Below are 19,791 nucleotides of genomic sequence, written 5' to 3'. Positions count from 1 at the left end.
GCATTGGAAAATAGCAGGTAAAAAATAGCTCATACTTACCCGTAGTCATGGCGACGCATCCCTCTGACGTCCTGCAGCCCGGCATGGTGGGATGACATTTCATTCCATGTGACCGCTGCAGCCTATGATTGGCTGCAGCAGTCACATGAGATGAAACATCATCCTTGGAGGCCGGGCTGGATGCAGGAGAAGAGAGATCTGGGTAAGTATGAGATTTTTTTTTTTTTTTGCGAGTTGAGATGGAATTGCAGCGTTTCCGTTGTTTCGGATTTTACTTTCCCATTGAGTTCAATGTGGAAAACCCACAACAGAAAACCAGCGATTTCGCAACATAAATTGAAATGCTGCAGATTAAAAAACCGCACCGCAAGTCAATCTAGGAACGTTTTTTTCGGCTGTTTTTTTACGCAGTGTGTGGATGAAATTTGTTGAAATCACATCTACTTTGCTGCTACTGTAATACGCTATGGTATTTCCGCAATTAAATCCCTTGCAGAAATTCTGCAGTATTTACACTACGTGTGAACCTGGCCTTATTGTTTTTGTGATGTTTGCAACTGAAGGGAGTTTTAATTGAGCTGCAGTATGGACTAGCCATTGTGTCTGCGCAAACAATAAATGGAATCTGCAACTCGCTAGGATGGCGCGTCCCCTTCACTTCAGACCTTCAGGCTTTCCGAAGAGGAGTTCAGTGGATCAAACTTTTAGTCTGGTTTGACAAGTTTTATTAATAATGCTGTGTGTTTTTACTCTGTAATTAAAAGTAGATTGCCATCTTAAACATTACCAGGTCCTGCCAAATCCCTTTCACTATAGAATCAAGGGCTGGAGAACCAGAGATCTAAGTGGGAGGAAGTAAAAGTGAAAGTTCAGGAACACTTTGGAAGGTAACAGTATCTTGACTAATAATTGTTGTTATTTTTATAACTTTTTTCCAGGAGTTGAATACTTTTTACTTTCATCACATTGACTCCTATTGTCTCCCCTTACCACCGGATCAGCGGAGTATCACAAAGTTTAGATTGAGTGGCTTTTATTAGATCACTAAAGCCCAGTGGAGTCAGTGATCCCTATCTAAACGTATAATGTAATTTGGCGAAACAGCAAATTCAGGTGGAACTGCAGTCAGACTTTTTTGTCAGCGTAAGGCCCCATGCACACGAACGTAAAAACGCCCGTAATTACGGGCTGTACTTACGGGCCCATATACTTCTATTGGCCACGGGTACCTTCCCGTTTGCTAACGGGAAGGTGCCCGGGCCATTTAAAAATATGGAACATGTCCTATTTCAGCCCGTAATTACGGCACGGGCAGGCCCATAAAAGTCTATGGGGCTCCCGTAATTACGGGTGGCTACGTGTGTGTACCCGTAATTACGGGAGCGTTGCTAGGCGACGTCAGGGGATAGTCACTGTCCAGGGTACTGAAAGAATTAACTGATTGGCAGTAACTCTTTCAGCACCCAGGACAGTGACTACCGCTGGAGTTAATAGTATTAAAAGTTAAAGAGGCTCTGTCACCACATTATAAGTGCCCTATATTGTACATGATGTGATCGGCGCTGTAATGTAGATTACAGCAGTGTATTTTATTTAGAAAAACTATCATTTTTGACGGAGTTATGACCTATATTAGCTTTATGCTAATGAGTTTCTCAATGGGCAACTGAGCGTGTTTTACTTTTTGACAAAGTGGGCGTTGTGTAGAGAAGTGTATGACGCTGACCAATCAGTGACCAATCTCCGTCATGCACTTCTCTCCATTCATTTACACTGCAAATAGCGATATAGCTATATCGCTATGTGCAGCCTCATACACACACTATAACTCTACTCATGTGTCCTGACAATGAATGCAGGATTTTACATCCCCACAGTGCCCTTCTTTCTAAGGCAGAACTAGTTCCTTTTATGGCAGTGTGTATAGTCTTAAAGGGGAATACAATGGAGGGAACCACGCACATATGCGTCCATCTCTCCATTCATTTACCGGATGAGTTCGGCAAAGACCCACTGTGGTTTTGCAGATGAAGCACATGGTTCCCATGCCGCTATGTGTACGGGCACCCGAAATCATGAAGTTTTAGTTGTGAGGGGAAATAGAATATTAATATATCAATGCAATGTTCAACACATACATTCTTTGCAGGCTGTAAATTCTTTCATTTTCTATTTGTATTTATAGTACTAGAATGATCTTATTTCTCCAGCCTCCATTTTTGTTTTTTTTTGGACAATGTAGCCAAAAATCTTGGAACTTGTTTATGGACAAAAATGAATTATAAAGATTATAAGTGATATAGAATATTTCTGTAGCTCGGATACTAATATGAACACATTCGATTATTTTTTGTGATATTATATTTAAGTCATGAAACCTCTAATGTATTTATTCTTAGTCTGTTTCAGTAGAGCGAGTTCATCTTTACTTATAGGCTATACTGATAAACTAGAAAAAACAGAGAAGATCCAGCGATGTGTGGTATAAATCGGAAAAACTGAATTGACCTAGCCATGATTAAGAGCACAGCTAGTGCTTGAAACGCGTAGGCTTCTTTACTGCCATAATTTACCACCTTGTCATCTCTCCTGGTGTTTTTCAAAAGCTTTGTTTGCTTGCATCTGAATAAAGTGGAAATTCAGTTTTTCCGATTTATACCACACATCGCTGGATCTTCTCTGTTTTTTCTACTATATTCTGCCATGTGCCGTCGCGGATGATCCGGGCGATTATCTACACAGGAGTATCAGGCTGGTGAGCTGGAGGTTTCCTCCCATCCCTTTTCCCTTTATTACCACTATACTGATAAACTATCTGGATCTAAGACCATAACATGTCCATATTCCCTTCTGGTGCTGTTAAGGATCTGCCAGGCACAGCTTCTGTGTCTACGCCCATAGGTAATAAGTCTGCACCTGCTTCTATGTCTGTGAGACTGACTCCATCTTCCACCACTCAGGATGGCAGGCTTAGGAGTGGGAGAGCCTATCACAGCCTGGCCAGACGAAGCTAGCTCCCGCCCTCTGTCTATTTATACCTGCCTTTCCTGTTCCTCCTTGCTTGTGATTCTTCTCGTTTGGTTTCCTAGCCCTGCTGCAGCTTCTGTACTATTTGACCCTGCTTCATATGACCCTGGCTTACTGACTACTCTCCTGCTCTGCGTTTGGTACCTCGTACACTCCTGGTTTGACTCGGCTTGTTCACTACTCTCCTGCTCTGCGTTTTGTACCTCGTACACTCCTGGTTTGACTCGGCTCGTTCACCACTCTTGTTGTTCACGGTGTTGCCGTGGGCAACTGCCCCATTTCCCCTTGCTTCTGTGTACCCTTTTCTGTTTGTCTGTCGTGCACTTATTGAGCGTAGGGACCGTCGCCCAGTTGTACCCCGTCGCCTAGGGCGGGTCGTTGCAAATAGGCAGGGACTGAGTGGCGGGTAGATTAGGGCTCACTTGTCTGTTTCCCTACCCCCTCCATTACAGGTGCTTTGTATGTGTTAACCTCTGCTTATTCAAAGTATAATGGAAATACAAAATGATTTTGCTTTGAACAATCCCTTTTTGTTAAAAGTGTCCACCAAGGAAAGGCTGATCACAGGGTGCCCTGATGACGGTACCCACAGTTGTCAATTGTAATCTGTAGGAAAACCCAGCAGCAAGTGTTTAATTTCCTTCTTGTGCCACCACAAAGGACAGAAAGCATGGAAAATGAATGGGCTGTTTGTGTAATGTCAGGAAGTGTTTGGTCCACCAGAGTGAGACACTCTTTGTAGCTGCTCTCCACCCTGGCTAAGAGATGAGAGTCCTGATTGAGTGCTGTAGACATCAAAGTGTTAAAAGCTATGTAAACCTTTGCACACTTTTTAAAAATAAAATAAAACAACCTGTGTCCAGGTCAAATTATCCATTTTTGATATGCACTTCTTAAAACGATAATATCTTTTTTTCTATGTATATTTATCTATATTATATGTGTATATATATATATATATATATATATATATATATATATATATATATAGAAGAAGAAACTTTTTTTTTATTTTTTTAGATTGGAATACCACTCCCAACAGAATTTCGGAACTTCTTTGATTTTTTTCAAATAGTAAGATTACTGTGTTATGGATATCTGACGGGGCTGTGTTTAATTCATTGAGTCTTATTATATCAATAAAATATTTTTATTATTTGTTGAATTTTTTCTAGTCTCCTATTTGGTCTTTAAGTGATATAGAGATATTATAAGCCTTTGTAAGAAAAATGAGAAGGACTCTCATATATATTTTTCATGATTTATGCTTTATGAGATACTATGTCACTGATGTGACTATCTGGGTCCGTTACACGGATGAGGGTGATGGGACACCCTAGACACGTGAAGACGTAGCTATGTGGTCCCATAACTCCGGGAACAAGATTGTTCTGGATACTTGATTGTGAACAGAGATCTTTGTACCCACGTGTGGATCGTCTTTAAAAAGCCGATATAAAGTTACTTTTAGATATCCTTAATATCTCCATCACTTACCATGAGGAGCATTGACTAATACATTTGCATTTTTTTGCCATTATAGACTTCTTGACCGACATAGCCTTGTCAATAGGTATCTGTGACAGAGTTGCAACAGTTGCTTAGCAACCTATGATGCCGTTACACACGGGTCAGTTCAGTGGAACGCATTGACACGCATTACATCATATGGATGCGATCGATGCTCTCTGCTGCTGAATGATGATACACTTCCGCCTCGTGGGATTACACTGATGTGTCAAACTTTAATTACCACGAGGGCTGCAGCTGATTGCTGCAATACATCCCTATGAATACATATATCAACGACTGACTAGTTAAATCTGAAGTTCTGATTGGTGAGTGACGGTATGACGATAGATTTTACACCACTGCTGCATAAATGATTATGATGTAATCAGTTGTTTTTAATGTTTATGATATTGTATATTGTTACTCACGATGTCACATATACACTTCTGTATTTTCTGTATCATGTTTATTTTTATGATGATACCTTACACTATGTATTATGTAAGTTTTTATACACTTTGCACTTTATTGTATTATAATGAGGCCAATTATGTAAAATAGTCTCAACCATATATAAGTTTGTTGAGTAGATGTGTCACTAGGCTTGATAAAGATCCTATTGTAGGATTGAAACGTTGCTGTTGTTTTGGATTGAATAAACCACCACCTTTTTCATGTTGGAGTGCTGCAAAGTTTCTTCTTCTATATATTATAATACGTCCGAGGATCGGGACGTTTTGCTGGGCACCTGGTCGATTATTCTTGTGTGAGTGCTGCTGCCTTCTTGTTTGCTATATATATATATATATATATATATATATATATATATACTGCACAGCTCTGTAACAATTTGTCTTCTCTCTCTGTCACCCGGATCGCTGTGAGGGGAGAGTGAAGAGGGCTATAAGGCTTTATTCACATGACGTGAAAAAAAAGGGCAGTTAACAACGCATCAACTGTCAGTTTTTCCATGGCTATTTTACATCAGTGTGTCCTAAAATTTGAATCCAGTTCCCGGCCATCTGACTGTTTTTAACTGCCATTTGCCATCCGTTTTTCATGGACATTAACCCCTTCAGGACTGAGCCTGTTTTGGCCTTCAGGACGAAGCCGATTTTTCTAATCTGAGATGTGTCACTTTATGTGGTAATAACTCCGGAATGCTTTTATCTATCCAAGCAATTCTGAGATTGTTTTCTTGTGACATATTGTACTTTATGTTAGTGAAAAAATTTGGTCGATAAATTCAATATTTATTTGTGAAAAACATCAAAATTTTGAGAAAATTTTCAAAAATTACCATTTTTCGAAATTTAAATCTATCTGCTTGGAAGACAGATAGTATTACCACACAAAATACTTACTAGTTTATATTTCCCATATGTCTACTTTATATTTGCATCATTTTTGGAACATTCTTTTATTATTCTAGGACGTTACAAGGCTTAGAACTTTAGCAGCAATTTCTCATATTTTCAAGAAAATTTCAAAAGGCCATTTTTTCAGGGACCAGGTCAGTTCTGAAGTTAGTTTGTGGGCCTTATATATTAGAAAGTCCCCATAAATCAAGCCATTTTGAAAACTGCACCCCTCAGAGTATTCAAAACAGCATTCAGAAAGTGTTTTAACCCTTTAGGCATTTCAGAGGAATTAAAGCAAACTACAGGTGAAATTTACAAATTTCATTTTTTTTGCCAAAATTCATATGTAATCCATTTTTTTCAGTAACACAGAAAGTTTTTTTCAAGAAATGCAACTGAATATTTATTGCCCAGATTCTGCACTTTTTAGAAATATCCCACATGTGGCCGTAGTGTGCTAACGGACTAAAGCACAGGCCTCAGAAGCAAAGGAACACCTAGGGGATTTTGGGGCTTCCTTTTTTTAGAATATATTTTAGGCACCATGTCAGGTTTGAAGAGTTCTTGTGCTGCCGATACAGTAAAAACAGAGAAAAAGTGACCCCATTTTAGAATCTACACGCCTCAAGGAATCTTTCGAAGGGTATAGTTAGCATTTTGACCCCACAGTTGTTTTGCGAAATCTATTTGAATTTGTGTGTGAAGATGAAAATCTACTTTTTTTCTGAAATAACATAGAAATTTTACATTTTTACAAGAAATAAAGGAGAAAAAGCACCACTACATTTGTAAAGCAATTTCTCCCGATTACGGCAATACCACATATGTGGTAATACACTGCTGTTTGGACCCACAGCAGGGCTCAGAAGAGAAGGAGCGTCATTTGGATTTTGGAGAACAGATTTTGCTGGAATAGTTTTCAGTGCCATGTCGCGTTTGCAATGCCCTGGAGGGACCAAAACAGTGGAAAACCCCCAAAAGTGACCCCATTTTGGAAACTGGACCCCTCAAGGAATCTTTCCAGGGGTATGTTTAGCATTTTGACCCCACAGTTGTTTTACGAAATCTATTTGAATTTGTGTGTGAAGATGAAAATCTACTTTTTTTCTGAAAAAACATAGAAATTTTACATTTTTACAAGGAATAAAGCAGAAAAAGCACCACTACATTTGTAAAGCAATTTCTCCCGATTACGGCAATACCACATATGTGGTAATACACTGCTGTTTGGACCCACAGCAGGGCTCAGAAGAGAAGGAGCGTCATTTGGATTTTGGAGAACAGATTTTGCTGGAATAGTTTTCAGTGCCATGTCGCGTTTGCAATGCCCTGGAGGGACCAAAACAGTGGAAAACACCCAAAAGTGACCCCATTTTGGAAACTCGACCCCTCAAGGAATCTTTCTAGGGGTATGTTTAGCATTTTGACCCCACAGTTGTTTTGCGAAATCTATTTGAATTTGTGTGTGAAGATGAAAATCTACTTTTTTTCTGAAAAAACATAGAAATTTTACATTTTTACAAGGAATAAAGGAGAAAAAGCACCACTACATTTGAAAAGCAATTTCTCCCGATTACGGCAATACCACATATGTGGTAATACACTGCTGTTTGGACCCATAGCAGGGCTCAGAGGAGAAGGAGCGTCATTTGGATTTTGGAGAACGGATTTTGCTGGAATAGTTTTCATTGCCATGTCACGTTTGAAATGCCCTGGAGGGACCAAAACAGTGGAAAACCCCCAAAAGTGACCCCATTTTGGAAACTGGACCACTCAATGAATTTTTTTCTAGGGGTGTGATCAATTTTTTTAACCCCATAATTTTTTTGCAGAATCTTGTGGATATCTGGCGTGAAAAAGAACATGTAAAAATTTTTCACAACTGCTTCATTCATAGGACAGATTTTTCAGACACAGAGCATGCAAGTGAAGAAAAGCATTATTGGCCCATTTGTACCAAGTTCAGAGATACCCCCAAAGTGGTCCAAATTTGTTGTGTGGACACATGGCAGTGCATGGAAGTGAAGGAGAAGCCTTAGGTTTTCAGGACTCAAGTTTTGCATGAGACTCTGAGCCCCCATAATGATGGGAAACCCTCAGAAATGGCCCCATTTTGATAACTACACCCCTCTAAGAATTTTTCTCGGTGTGCGATCACATTTTTGACCACACATTTTTTTGTGCAGAATCTTGTCGAAATCTGGCGTGAAAAAAGCTATTTTCAATTTTTTCACCAATGTTTCATTTATAAGACAGATTGTTCCGAGCATGCAAGTGAAAAAAAGCACCTCAATACTTATTGGCCCATTTGTACCGAGTTCAAAGATACCCCCAAAGTGATCCAAATATGTTGTGTGGACACATGGCAGTGCCTGGAAGTGAAGGAGCAGCCTTAGATTTTCAGGGCCCAAGTTTTGCATGATTGGTTCAACAGCCCCATTTGATCTTTGAAGAGACTCTGAGCCCCCATAACAATGGAAAACACCCAGAAATTACCCCATTTTGAATACTACACCACTCAAGGAATTTATCTAGGGGTGTCATCACTTTTTTGACGGCACAGTTTCTTTGCAGAATCTTGTGGAAATGTGGAGTGAAAAAGGACATTTTCACATTTTTTCACAAATGCTTCATTTATAGGACAGATTTTTCAGACACTGATTATGCAAGTGAAAAAAAGCACCTCAACACTTATTGGCCCATTTCTTCTGAGTTTAGAAATACCCTCAAATTGGCTCTAATCTGCTGTTGCTGGACGTATGGCAGGGCCAGAAAGTATTGGAACACCACAAGGATTTTGAGGCCTTATTTTACTTGGATGATTTTTGGGCACATGTCATGTTTGCAAAGGCCTAAAATATTGTGCAGATACTACACAGTATTACAAATCCTAGGTATTCATCTAGGGGTATAATGGGAATTTTTAGTTTTGTTATGGGGGATCTTCAATTTTTAAATGGTGAAATGGTTATGGTAAATCAAAGGGACGGTAATTGTAAATGGAAGGGACTATAATTATAAATGAAAGGGACGGGTGAAAATAACATTTAGAACTCCAGAGAGATATATTTGGAAGCACTCCTTGATACACAGTCCAGGGTGGGTGGGACAGGTGTTACACTGATATATCGTGTCTTTTCTTATGCCTCTTCTGGCACAGACACAACACTTTTTCTGGGGGCGCCTTTTTTTTTCTGTGGGCGGCACTTCACCAGGAAAGTGCTGGCCTGGAACTATTCTGGGGACATCCGTGCTTGCTGAGGCAGAACTTTCCCCTACCTCTGCCACATTCCCAAAGAGAAGAGATTTGATCACCTTCTCCTGGTACTCCAGGTATGTCCCCTCCTGACCAGTGCTCCTGTAGATGACAAAGGAGTTGTACAATGCCATTTGGATAAAGTGCACCGCAAGTTTTTTATACCAAATTTTTGATTTCCGCATGGCATTGTACGGCTTGAGCATCTGGTCAGAAAGGTCCACTCCCCCCATGAACTTATTATAGGCCTGGATGCAGACAGGCCGTGACGTGGTGGTGGGTGTTGCACCACGCACAGGGACAAGAGAGCAGGTGGCATCATGGATTGATGTCAGCATTAGGACATCCTTCTTGTCCCTGAACTTCAAAAAGAGGACCCCTTCGCTAAGGAGTGCCCTGCTCTCCCCACGCTGCAGGGGTTGGCCGAGAAGGGTTTTTGGGAGCTGTCTCTGGTTTTTGCGGACCGTCCCACACGCCACTGTTTTTTGCTCCGCCAGGCATTTGAATAGGGGTACACTTGTATACCAGTTGTCTATATACAAGTGGTACCCCTTATTAAACAGTGGGTGCAGGAGGTCCCAGATAATCTTCCCAGTTGTGGTCAGGACGGGTGGACAGTTTGGGGGCTCAATTTGACTGTCCCTCCCCTCGTATATTTTAAACGTGTGAGTGTAGCCCGACTCCGACTCACACAACTTGTACATTTTTATGCCATACCTGGCACGTTTGTTGGGCAAATACTGCCTGAACTTCACCCTTCCCTTGAAATGCACCAGGGACTCGTCAATGGCAATTTCTCTGCCAGGGGTATAAGATGCTGAAAATTTTTGGGCCAAATGGGAAATAAGGGGTCTAATTTTGTAGAGTCTATCAAAATTGGGGTCATCCTGGGGGGGGGGGGCACTGTGAATTGTCATTGAAATGTAAAAATTTATGTATTGCCTCAAAACGAGCCCTGGGCATTGTGGTGCGGTACAAGGGGCAGTGGTACAAAGTATCGGTGGACCAATAAGACCTCACCGATGGCTTTTTCGTAAGGCCCATATTTAGTACCAATCCCCAGTACTGCAGCATTTCTGCTTTGTCAGTGGGATGCCACCTGTACGGCCTGGCATAAAAACTTTCGGGGTTGACAGTAATAAATTGTTGAGCACATAGATTAGTTTGCTCAACAATATTTTCCACAAGGCTGTCCGAAAAAAAGAGCTGGAAAAACTCAATCTCGGACAGCCCTGCTGTCTGGACTTGGACCCCTGCGGCAGCAGTAAAGTCCGGTACTTGGGGGGTGTAGGAGGTTGGGGGCAACCAATTGGGTTCAGGTGCAGGTGTTACTTGAACACTAACTCTCCTGCGACTGCGAGGGGGTTCCTCTGTGTCGCTTGAGGAGGACAGAGCAAATGCGGACCCAGCATCACTCGCAGTATCGGTGTCCGATGCGAGCATCTCATATGCCTCCTCTGCAGTGAAGGTTTTGTGGGCCATTTTTATTGAATGTATATGTATACAAAAAATATTTTTTTTGGTCTTTTTTTTTTTTTTACGTAAAACACAAAATACTAACGTACACTAATGATTTTTTATTTTATGACACTAACACTGACTAAACTATACTGACAAAAAAAACAATAACTAACTGACAATCACACACTGATTGACGCTAACTGACGGTCTGACGCTGACTGACACTAAACAAATTGACGCAGACTAAGTTGACGCTGACTAAACTACACTGACAAAAAGACGATGACTAACTGACGCTGACTAAACTACACTGACAAAAAGACGATGACTAACTGACGCTGACTGATTTTATAAACAGACGGTCTGACACTGACTAACAGACGGACTGACCTAACACTAACGTACACTATTTTTTTTATTACTTTTTTTTATTTTATGACACTAAAACTAACACTGACTAAACTACACTGACAAAAAGACGATGACGGACGCTGACTGATTGACAAATGGAACGATCTGACGCTAACAGATGGTCTGAAACTAAGTGACGCTGACACTGATTGACACTGAATAAATTGACGCTAACGCTGACTAAATGGACACGGACGCTAACACTGACTGACGCTGACTAACACTGACGCTGACTAACACTGGCGCTCACTAACACTGACGCTCACTAACACTGACGCTCACTAACACTGACGCTCACTAACACTGACTAACGCTGACTAACGCTGATGCTGACTAACACGGACGCTGTCTAAATGGACTTTTTTTTTAGAGTTTTATGATTTTTTTTTGAAAAAAAGCACACAAAAAAAATCTCCCTTATAGACTGGGAGAGGAGGGGGGGGGGGATCACAGTTACACACTGTGATCAAGCGGTTAATCGGGATATTATAGTGTTTTCTTTGCTCTTCACACGAGGACGACGCTACAGGCTCTGATCTCCTCGACTTCCTAACTCCAACAGAGGAAATCAGAGCCTGTGACGTATTTCCTTCTCAGAAGTGAGCTCCGATTGGTAAGTCTGCACAGACTTACCAATCAGAGCGATCTACAACAAGGGACAGCTTCAATTGGTCCCTTGTTGTGTGCCCGGACATCAGGGCAGACTGCCTGAGAAGTTAACCGCCGCTGCGGTGTAGCGCAGCGCGGCGGTTAACTTTTAAAGCACGGACGTAACTGTACGCCCGGGTGCGCGAAGTTACTGCTCACCTGGACGTACAGTTACGCCAAGGTGCGGGAAGGGGTTAAAAATTTTTATGAATTATATTTCTTAGGGTTTTTTTGTCTCAGTCACCTGAAAACACCATAGTGCTCATGTAGATAGTGATGCAATACCACTGTAGATAGTGCCATATTGCCCATTGTAGATAGTTCCAGTGCCCACATAGATGGTGCCAACTGTAAATAGTGCCACAATTCACATAGTGCTACAGTTCCCACTGTAGATAGTGCCCACATAGTGCCACACACAGTGCCCATGTAGATACCGCCACAGTGTCCCCTGTAGGTAATGCCCATATAATGCCACAGTGCCACATCCCCTGTATATAGCACCTCCCTGTAGATAGCACCACACCCCCTGTACATAGTGCCACCCCCTGCAGATAGAGCCACCCTTGTAGAGAGCACCATCCCCCCTGTAGATTACAACATCCCCCGTGCAGATAGCGACACCACCACACCCCCTGTAAATGGCACCCCCTCCCTGTATATAACACCACTGTAGCTTCCTGTAGGAGTGTAATCTCTCTGAGGGAGGGAGCCCCTGATGTCTCTGTCCATATATGGACAGTGACGTCAGGGGTTAACTCTAAAAGCGGAATCTCCTGCCAGAGCGGGGTTTCCGCTGCAGGAGTAGCCGCTGACATCACTCTCCATATATGGATAGTGGCACCAGGGGCTTCTCCAGTAGCGGAATCCCTGACCAGAGTGTCAGCTGGGGATACCGCTCCAAGAGAGAGCCCCTAACATCACTGTCCAAATGCTATCTGCAGGGGGCGGTACTATCTACAGCGGGGATGCAGAGATGTCGGGGGCTCCCTCTAGGAGGGGAATCCCCAGCCAGGGTGCTGGGTGGGGATTCAGCTCCTAAAGGGAGCTTAGGTGGCGCTATCTACAGGGGGTTATATGTGGCACTATCTACAGTGGGGCTGTATTCCAGGGCTCTCAAAGCCCTGGCAGACATGAGAGTGCAGCGCTGCTCACACTGAAGCAGCACTGCACTTATTAAACTCTGTTTCAGGCTGCCAACATTTATATATGTGACAAGTGCATGGGGCATAGGCAGTTGGAAGGTATATAGCTGTATGGCAGTCGTGAAGGGGTTAAACAACTTTTTAATTTGCTTCTGTTAAAAAAAAAAAAAAAATTACCTTTTGAAATACAGGTTCTATGTATCCTACATACATAGAAGCTTTATTTTGTGCTCAAAGCCGAATCAGTCAGGTTAGCGGGACTGACAGCTTTGGAGACAACTGGTCCTGCGTGACTCTGAGATGCAAGATCCGCCTGTTACCGATCACATCTAAGTTCATGAACTTAGATGTGATCGATAACAGTTCTACAAATTACCTTGGTACAATCAAGAAAACCTTAACATACATATTTACAATTAGCTGGAGAGATGTAACACTACAGAAAAAGAAATGGGCCAAGAATAAACATACTACTACTGTATTTCACGAATTGATAAATCTTCCAGATTCAAATTCATGGTACTTAGAACAATTAGTGCCTGGTGATTTTGCCATAATACTGTAAGGCCTTCAATTTCAGGCCTCTATGAATGTGAAACATGCTGCTCTGCATATCCCTCTTCTTCTACCCCACAGCCATACCTCTCCCAAATCCAACAACAAACCTTCTCGGGTTATATTCACACATAGTGTAATCACTGCAGATTTTCTATCCAGATTTGCAGGTGGGAAATCCACAGTGTACTGAAGTAGCATCAAAGTGGATGAGATTTTAAAAAAACATCCACACCCTTTCGAAAATTTCCGTACGGAAATTGACCTGTGGTGTTAACTTATGCTGCCGAATGTTTGTGCATTTGTTGCAGATTTTCGCCATTAACTTCAATTATGTAGTGAAAATCCGCAATAAATGTCATTTTTTTCTGCGGAATAGCTGCACTTTCACAGCAAAAATCGTAACTTAAAAAAAAAAGACATTTTTCTACTTTAGAATAAAAAAAGTCTATACTCACCGCCCCAGGCGCTCCCATAGCAACACGTCCCTGCTCCATGGGCTGATCTGTGTTTAGGGGGCCTCCTGGGATGATATTTTGTCCCATGTGACCATTGCGAGACGTCATGCCAGCAGGCCGGCTCAACACAGACCGGGGCGCAGGGACTCTTTGCTATGGCAGCACCAGAGGAGGTGAGTGTGGTCTTTTTTTTTTCTTTGAATCCTCTACTCTTCTCCCCGAACACCATTTGGTGCGGACTTTCTGGTAGAATTCACTGCTGAATCTGGGTTGGATTTTCTGCGGATTTTTCTGCAGTAAATCTGACCCGTGTAAACTTACCCTTAGAATTTCCTCTGTGAAACTCTATAATTATTTTGCAATTAGTCTTGATTAAAAATCTGCTAAACTTTTATGCATATAGCTCCTGTGCAGACTTAGACTTCATGCACACGAACGTGTTTTTGCGGCCGCAAATCATCCGCAAAAACTCAGGACAAGTCCATTTACGACCGCAATCACGGTTCGGGACCATTGAACTGAATACACATCTTTTGAGTGCATTGTCAGTAACTGCAGACGGCCCGCAGATGAAACTCCGCGGCTAACCATGACCGTAACCACAGGCCGTGCACATGGCTGCGGCCGTCTGCATGAGGCCTAAGGTTGGGTTCCCATGTAGCGTAAACACTGCGGAATTTCCTCAAATTACGTGCGGAAATCCTGCAGCATTTACAGAAGCAGAAAAGTAAGGCTGGGTTCGCATGGAGTTTTTTGCAGGTGGAAAATCTGCCTCAAAATTTCGTTTGGAAGTTTGAGGCAGATTTTCCTCTGCCTGCACGCCTATTTTCACGGCGTTTTTTGCCCGCCACCATTGAGCGCCGCGGGCATAAAACACGGCGAAATACGCTTTCTCTGCCTCCCATTGATGTCAATGGGAGGTCAGAGGCGTAACCGCGCGAAGAAAGGGCATGTCCCTTTCTCCCGCGAGCCAGTTTTACCGCTCGCGGAAGAAAACCGCCTCTGCCTCCCATTGAAATCAATGGGATGAATTTTCGTCCGGTTTTTGGCGAGTTTTGCGGCGCGGTTTCCGCGTCAAGAAACTCATTAAAAGACTGTGTGAACCCAGCCTAAATGAGATTTAAAGAATTATCATGCACACGCTGCAGAAAAAATCTGCAGCGAAAACATTCATAAATTGACCAGCTGTGTGGATTTTAAACCTGCAGCTTGTCACATTATGTTGCAGATTTGGTGCTCTTCTGTTGCAGGTTTTACCCCATTGAATTCAATGGAAGGTAAAAGCCACAACAAATAGGCAAATGCTGCCATTTTTGCAATGGAAACGCTGTGATTCCGCAGCAAAAATCGCAAATAAGAAAAAAAACCTGTACCTTTTTTTTTCTGTAAAATTTACAAAAAAGTCTATACTTACAGTCTGGCCGTCGACATAGCGACGCTTTCTTCTGCACTCCATCCAAGTGGGCCTCCCTCCTGGGATTACGTTTCATTCCATGTAAGCAACAATTTTCAAGGAACAAGGCAGTACATCCAAAAATAGGCATTTTATTTACCCACAAATACGACGTTTCAGTCCAGCAGGACCTTTCTTTTAGTTTCATTCCATGTGACCACTGCAGCATCATCCCAGGAGGCCGGACTGCACGGGATGCGTCGCCATGACAACGGCCATGGGTAACTTTGTTTTTTTTCAAGGGCTGGTTTCCACTGCAGAGATTCCACCTGAAAAACTGCACCACAATTTGGTTTCGTTTTTCAGGTGGAATTCGCTGTGGGTTCTAGAACTGATACGCTGCGTAATTTACGCAGCATATCCAACCCGTGGGTACCCAACTTCATGGTTCCCCATGGTTAGAGACAACAGACAAGTCCTGTGTAGTCTGAACCTGCAATCATACTTTCTTCCATCTCTTCCCATTTCTTGCTAATGTCTGTTAGCAAAACGCAGGGAATAGTTGGAAGGGAGTATAACTGCAGGATCAGACTACACAGGATTTATTTGCAGTCTGTAACCATGGAGACACATAGGTTTGCATAGGAGCTGTAGATGCAAAACAGGAGGATATTTTTAACCAATACTAAATTGGTTGTAAAGGTTGCATGTAGTAGTAGTAGTAGCTGCTGGACCGGAGAGATAGTGCTATTATATTGTTATATTGTATGAGCAAAATAAATTTATGAAGACATTTTATTTATTTAGAGCCTTTTATTACTATGTCTCTGCCAATGAGTTTGTTTTTGAGCAGGACTATGTTTTTCTTTTATGCTTATTTTTCCTTGTGGGAATATTTATTCCAATTGTCTGTATTTATTTCACTGTATAGTCAGATATTTAAACATTTCATTTAGAAAAAGAATAATATGACAATTGCTAGTTGCACAATTTATAAATTGTAAAGTGGAAATCATTGTTCTATGGTTCTATCATCATATTTCAATAGCTAATAATAGGGGCATAAACAGGGGGTTATATCTTCAAGTATTTGCAGTGAAGAGCACTGGTACAGAAATTGAACCTAAGCGTTAGGCAAACACTTTGTGCAGTACAGATTTAATGATTATCCCTCCGCATTACCATCTTGACCAAACACATACCAGCACTTGTCTTGCCATCTAGGCCAGTCTGTCACCCATACGTTGCCATTCTATAAATGAGGCTCACTGTGTTTCTATTCTAAAGTGTTTAGCAACATATAATAATAAAAATCCACAGTGAAATGTTTGTAGAGTAGAACAAAACAATCAACAACCATTAAATATTCACATTTATTTCCTCTGATATTTAGAGGATTTTTCTGAGAGTAGGCCAGAGAAATGGTTGACAATGTTATGTGTTTAAAAAAAATAGTTCCTGAACCATAAGCACACCACACTGAGCAAACAAGCACATTACTGACATGTATTGGCTCAGAGAGTTCACCAACCTTGATTCTGAGTCCCACTCATTTTACCTCTTTCAGTGACCTTTTGTTGCTTCAACAGTTTGTGCTCGTTACAAAATTATAATTTTATGCTATTTGCCTGGAAAGCTAAACTACAAATTCTACCTTCATGAAAATACAGCAATCATTGATTTAAAAATGTATATATACACTTATTGGGTTCACATAATTAATTCTGTAGACGTGCTGCATTAAAGAATTCCAAATGGCAACACAATGCAACATTTATTTGGCCAATTTCCAGTAATGACCATTTGGATGAGCGCAGTAACAACACAGCTTCCAGAGAACAACTTGATAGTGCTACAACAGCGGCCGTTTCCACGGGCACAATAAATTATTAGATATGGTTGTAATATGTGTTCTTTCTTTGAAATAGGTAGAGCTATGGCAATGATAAACGAAAGTGCATACTGCTTTAGTGCTTTTGGAACATATGTCTGTAGAATAATAATCTAAATGTCAAATAGCCATCAAATAGGTAATGTCACATATGACAAACTCCATTGAGCATGAATGAGAATAAAATAAATACCCTAAATGATAAAACTCCCATTTAAAATAAGTGACAATATATGTTGAAGACATTACTGGGCTAATGACTCACTTCAATGTTTGTTGCCACTCTTCAGCTATTTTCGTTCAAGTGTATATATACATTTTATTTGGCGCTTTGCTACACTAGAAAGGTCATTTTTTGTCTTTAGATAAATGATTGCGGTACAGGGAAGGGGAGTAGATCTTGGGTACAGTCAAGGGAATCGGGCAAAAAGGTGTTGTTTTTACAGATCACTCTCTCCATAAAGAGCACTGGAGAAGGACACATAATCCAGAGCTCCTGAAACACCATCTGCAGCCATATATTTTGTCATGCGGCTGATGCAATATTCGGCTTGTTCGGGAGGCAGCTCCCTACGGAGTTCCTCGATGGTGATGAAGCTCTGAAAATCAAAGAAAATAAGTCAGACGTATGTAATAACTCCGTTAACTATTTCAATTTAACCCCTTAAGAACACAGTCACGTTTAGTTTTATTGCAGTGTCTAATGGGTTAAATAGTAAAACATAAGTGCGGAAGTTTGGCTAGCAAATGCAGCATGGGGTTGAGGTACCTTGACAGAGGTTTTTCTCATACAATTCTAGGCTCGTTTAGTTTTCAACTGACCTTGTCTGATGCCAGGATCTTGAATGAAGCCATAACTTGTTCAGCAGTGTCTGTTTCTGCTGTCTCCCGAGTCATAAAGTCAATAAAGGCCTGGAAGGTCACAACTCCTGTGTTGTTAGCATCAACCAAAGTCATTATGCGAGCAAACTCAACCTCACCCTAAAAAATGAAGAAAATATATTGAATATTCATGAATAAAGAAAAGAACGTTCAGTAGTACTAAAAATATCCACAGGAAGATATTTTCATCACTTTCTCCGTTTCCTGTGATTACTACATGGTTAATTTCCTGTGTTTTTGCTTAATGCTACATTATTATTATTATTATGGGGTGTGACCACCAAGGAGTACAATATAGATATGTGTATTGATATGTTTTTGTCTTTTCTTTTTGTATAAAAAAAATGGTTAATAAAAACATCTTTAGAAAAAAAACAGAATACTAATGAATCTCAATGTTTTAGAGACAACTAGAACAGAATTCTAAATTGTATTTGCTATAAAGCTGGTTTTTGTTCACAGACTTACTAGATCATAACCCATGGAAATCAGGCAAGCACGGAAGTCATCAGGATCCATCATGCCATTCCTCTTCTGTAGGTAAAAAATAATAATAATGAGAAAAGATTAAACATAAACAACGATAGGTAATGTAATGGAATTTCTAGTTGTGTATAGTTTTTAAAGGGTTAAATATATAAACGTTTGATATTCATGTTAATTGATACCGTGAAGCAGAAAGTGAAATGATTACTGCATTAAACTGTAAACGGCGTATTAAACTATATTAAACTATAGGCATTTAAATATTCACATTTTTAGCCAACATGGTCTTGTCGATAAGTAGGAAATGCTCACCCTGTCAAAGTGGTTGAATGAGGCACGGAACTCATTCATCTGTTCTTGGCTGATGCCCTTAGCATCACGGGTCAGAATCTGGTTTTCGACTTCATTGATGGTCCTAGCAATTGTAGTAAGGAGCTGCTCCCATCCCACACGAATGTGCTGAGAAAAAGGTAGGAAGTAATATAAAGAGTAATGAGAATGGAAGCAACTAATGATTTCGTCAACTTAACTGACTATAAGGAACTGTAATTTAAAGTTCAGAGTGGTATGGTGAAAAGCTAGTCTAACAAAGTATGTAATATTTACAGTACATGGGGGCTTACAGGGTCTTAGAAATTATAGAATCTAACTTTTCCTTCAAATATTTTTTTAAAGGCTTTGTCCAATTTGCACAATTTGTAAAAAAAAGTCCCCTGATAAACAAGTAATGACAGGGTGCACTGCTGCTTTAACCCCCAGCAATCAGCTGCTTTCCAAGAATAGACCTGGAAGCAACACTAAGGGTCTGTTCACACGCAGTGACCAAAAAAATATCTGAAAATACGGAGCTGTTTTCACGCGAAAACAGCTCCTGATTTTCAGATGTTTTTGTAACAACTCGGGTATTTCGCTGTATATTTTACGGCCGATTTTGGAGCTGTTTTTCAATGGAGTCAATGAAAAACGCCTCCAAAAACGTCCCAAGAAGTGTCCTGCACTTCTTTTGATGAGCAGTCATTTTACACGCCGTATTTTGACAGTGACGCGTAAAATTAAGGCGCGTGGGAACAGAACACCGTAAAACCCATTGAAAGCAATGGGCAGATGTTTGTAGGTGTATTAGGGGCATTTTTTCAGGCGTAATTCGAGGCGTAAAATGCCCAAATTACGTCTGAAAAAACTGCATGTGAACATACCCTAACACCAGAGATGGAGTATTACAAAGTGCCAGTTGAAATCAATGGACTGTTTGAGTAATGCATAGTTACTTCAGACCAAAAGACGCTCTTTGTAGCCACTCTCCAC

General features: G+C 41.0%; 1 protein-coding gene and 1 long non-coding RNA gene across 3 annotated transcripts in view; one reads left to right on the top strand and one right to left on the bottom strand.

The window, feature by feature from the left end:
- The first annotated feature begins 568 nt into the window (after positions 1-568).
- LOC142660667 (uncharacterized) overlaps positions 569-19,791 on the top strand; it is a 38,269-nt gene continuing 19,046 nt past the window's right edge. Inside the window, exons 1-2 of one of the 2 annotated variants that reach the window (XR_012850551.1) lie at positions 569-887; positions 18,463-18,540. This is a non-coding gene — a long non-coding RNA (uncharacterized LOC142660667). Of the gene's footprint in view, positions 888-4,709; positions 4,866-18,462; positions 18,541-19,791 lie in introns of those variants that run through there. The other variant, XR_012850552.1, reaches the window with a different exon arrangement.
- Positions 16,071-19,791, bottom strand: part of ACTN3 (actinin alpha 3) — a 71,103-nt gene continuing 67,382 nt past the window's right edge. The window contains exons 18-21 of the mRNA XM_075837392.1: positions 18,799-18,945; positions 18,469-18,534; positions 17,941-18,099; positions 16,071-17,717 (exon numbers count right to left, since the gene is read on the bottom strand). Of these exons, the coding sequence (XP_075693507.1) occupies positions 17,559-17,717; positions 17,941-18,099; positions 18,469-18,534; positions 18,799-18,945 (531 nt within the window). The 3' untranslated portion in view covers positions 16,071-17,558. The remainder of the gene's footprint in view (positions 17,718-17,940; positions 18,100-18,468; positions 18,535-18,798; positions 18,946-19,791) is intronic.

This window comes from Rhinoderma darwinii, chromosome 9, assembly GCF_050947455.1.
Source record: "Rhinoderma darwinii isolate aRhiDar2 chromosome 9, aRhiDar2.hap1, whole genome shotgun sequence".
Classification (NCBI taxonomy): domain Eukaryota; kingdom Metazoa; phylum Chordata; class Amphibia; order Anura; family Rhinodermatidae; genus Rhinoderma; species Rhinoderma darwinii.
Note: the sequence above shows the minus strand (reverse complement) of the source record. Positions and strands in the feature narration are given on the sequence as shown.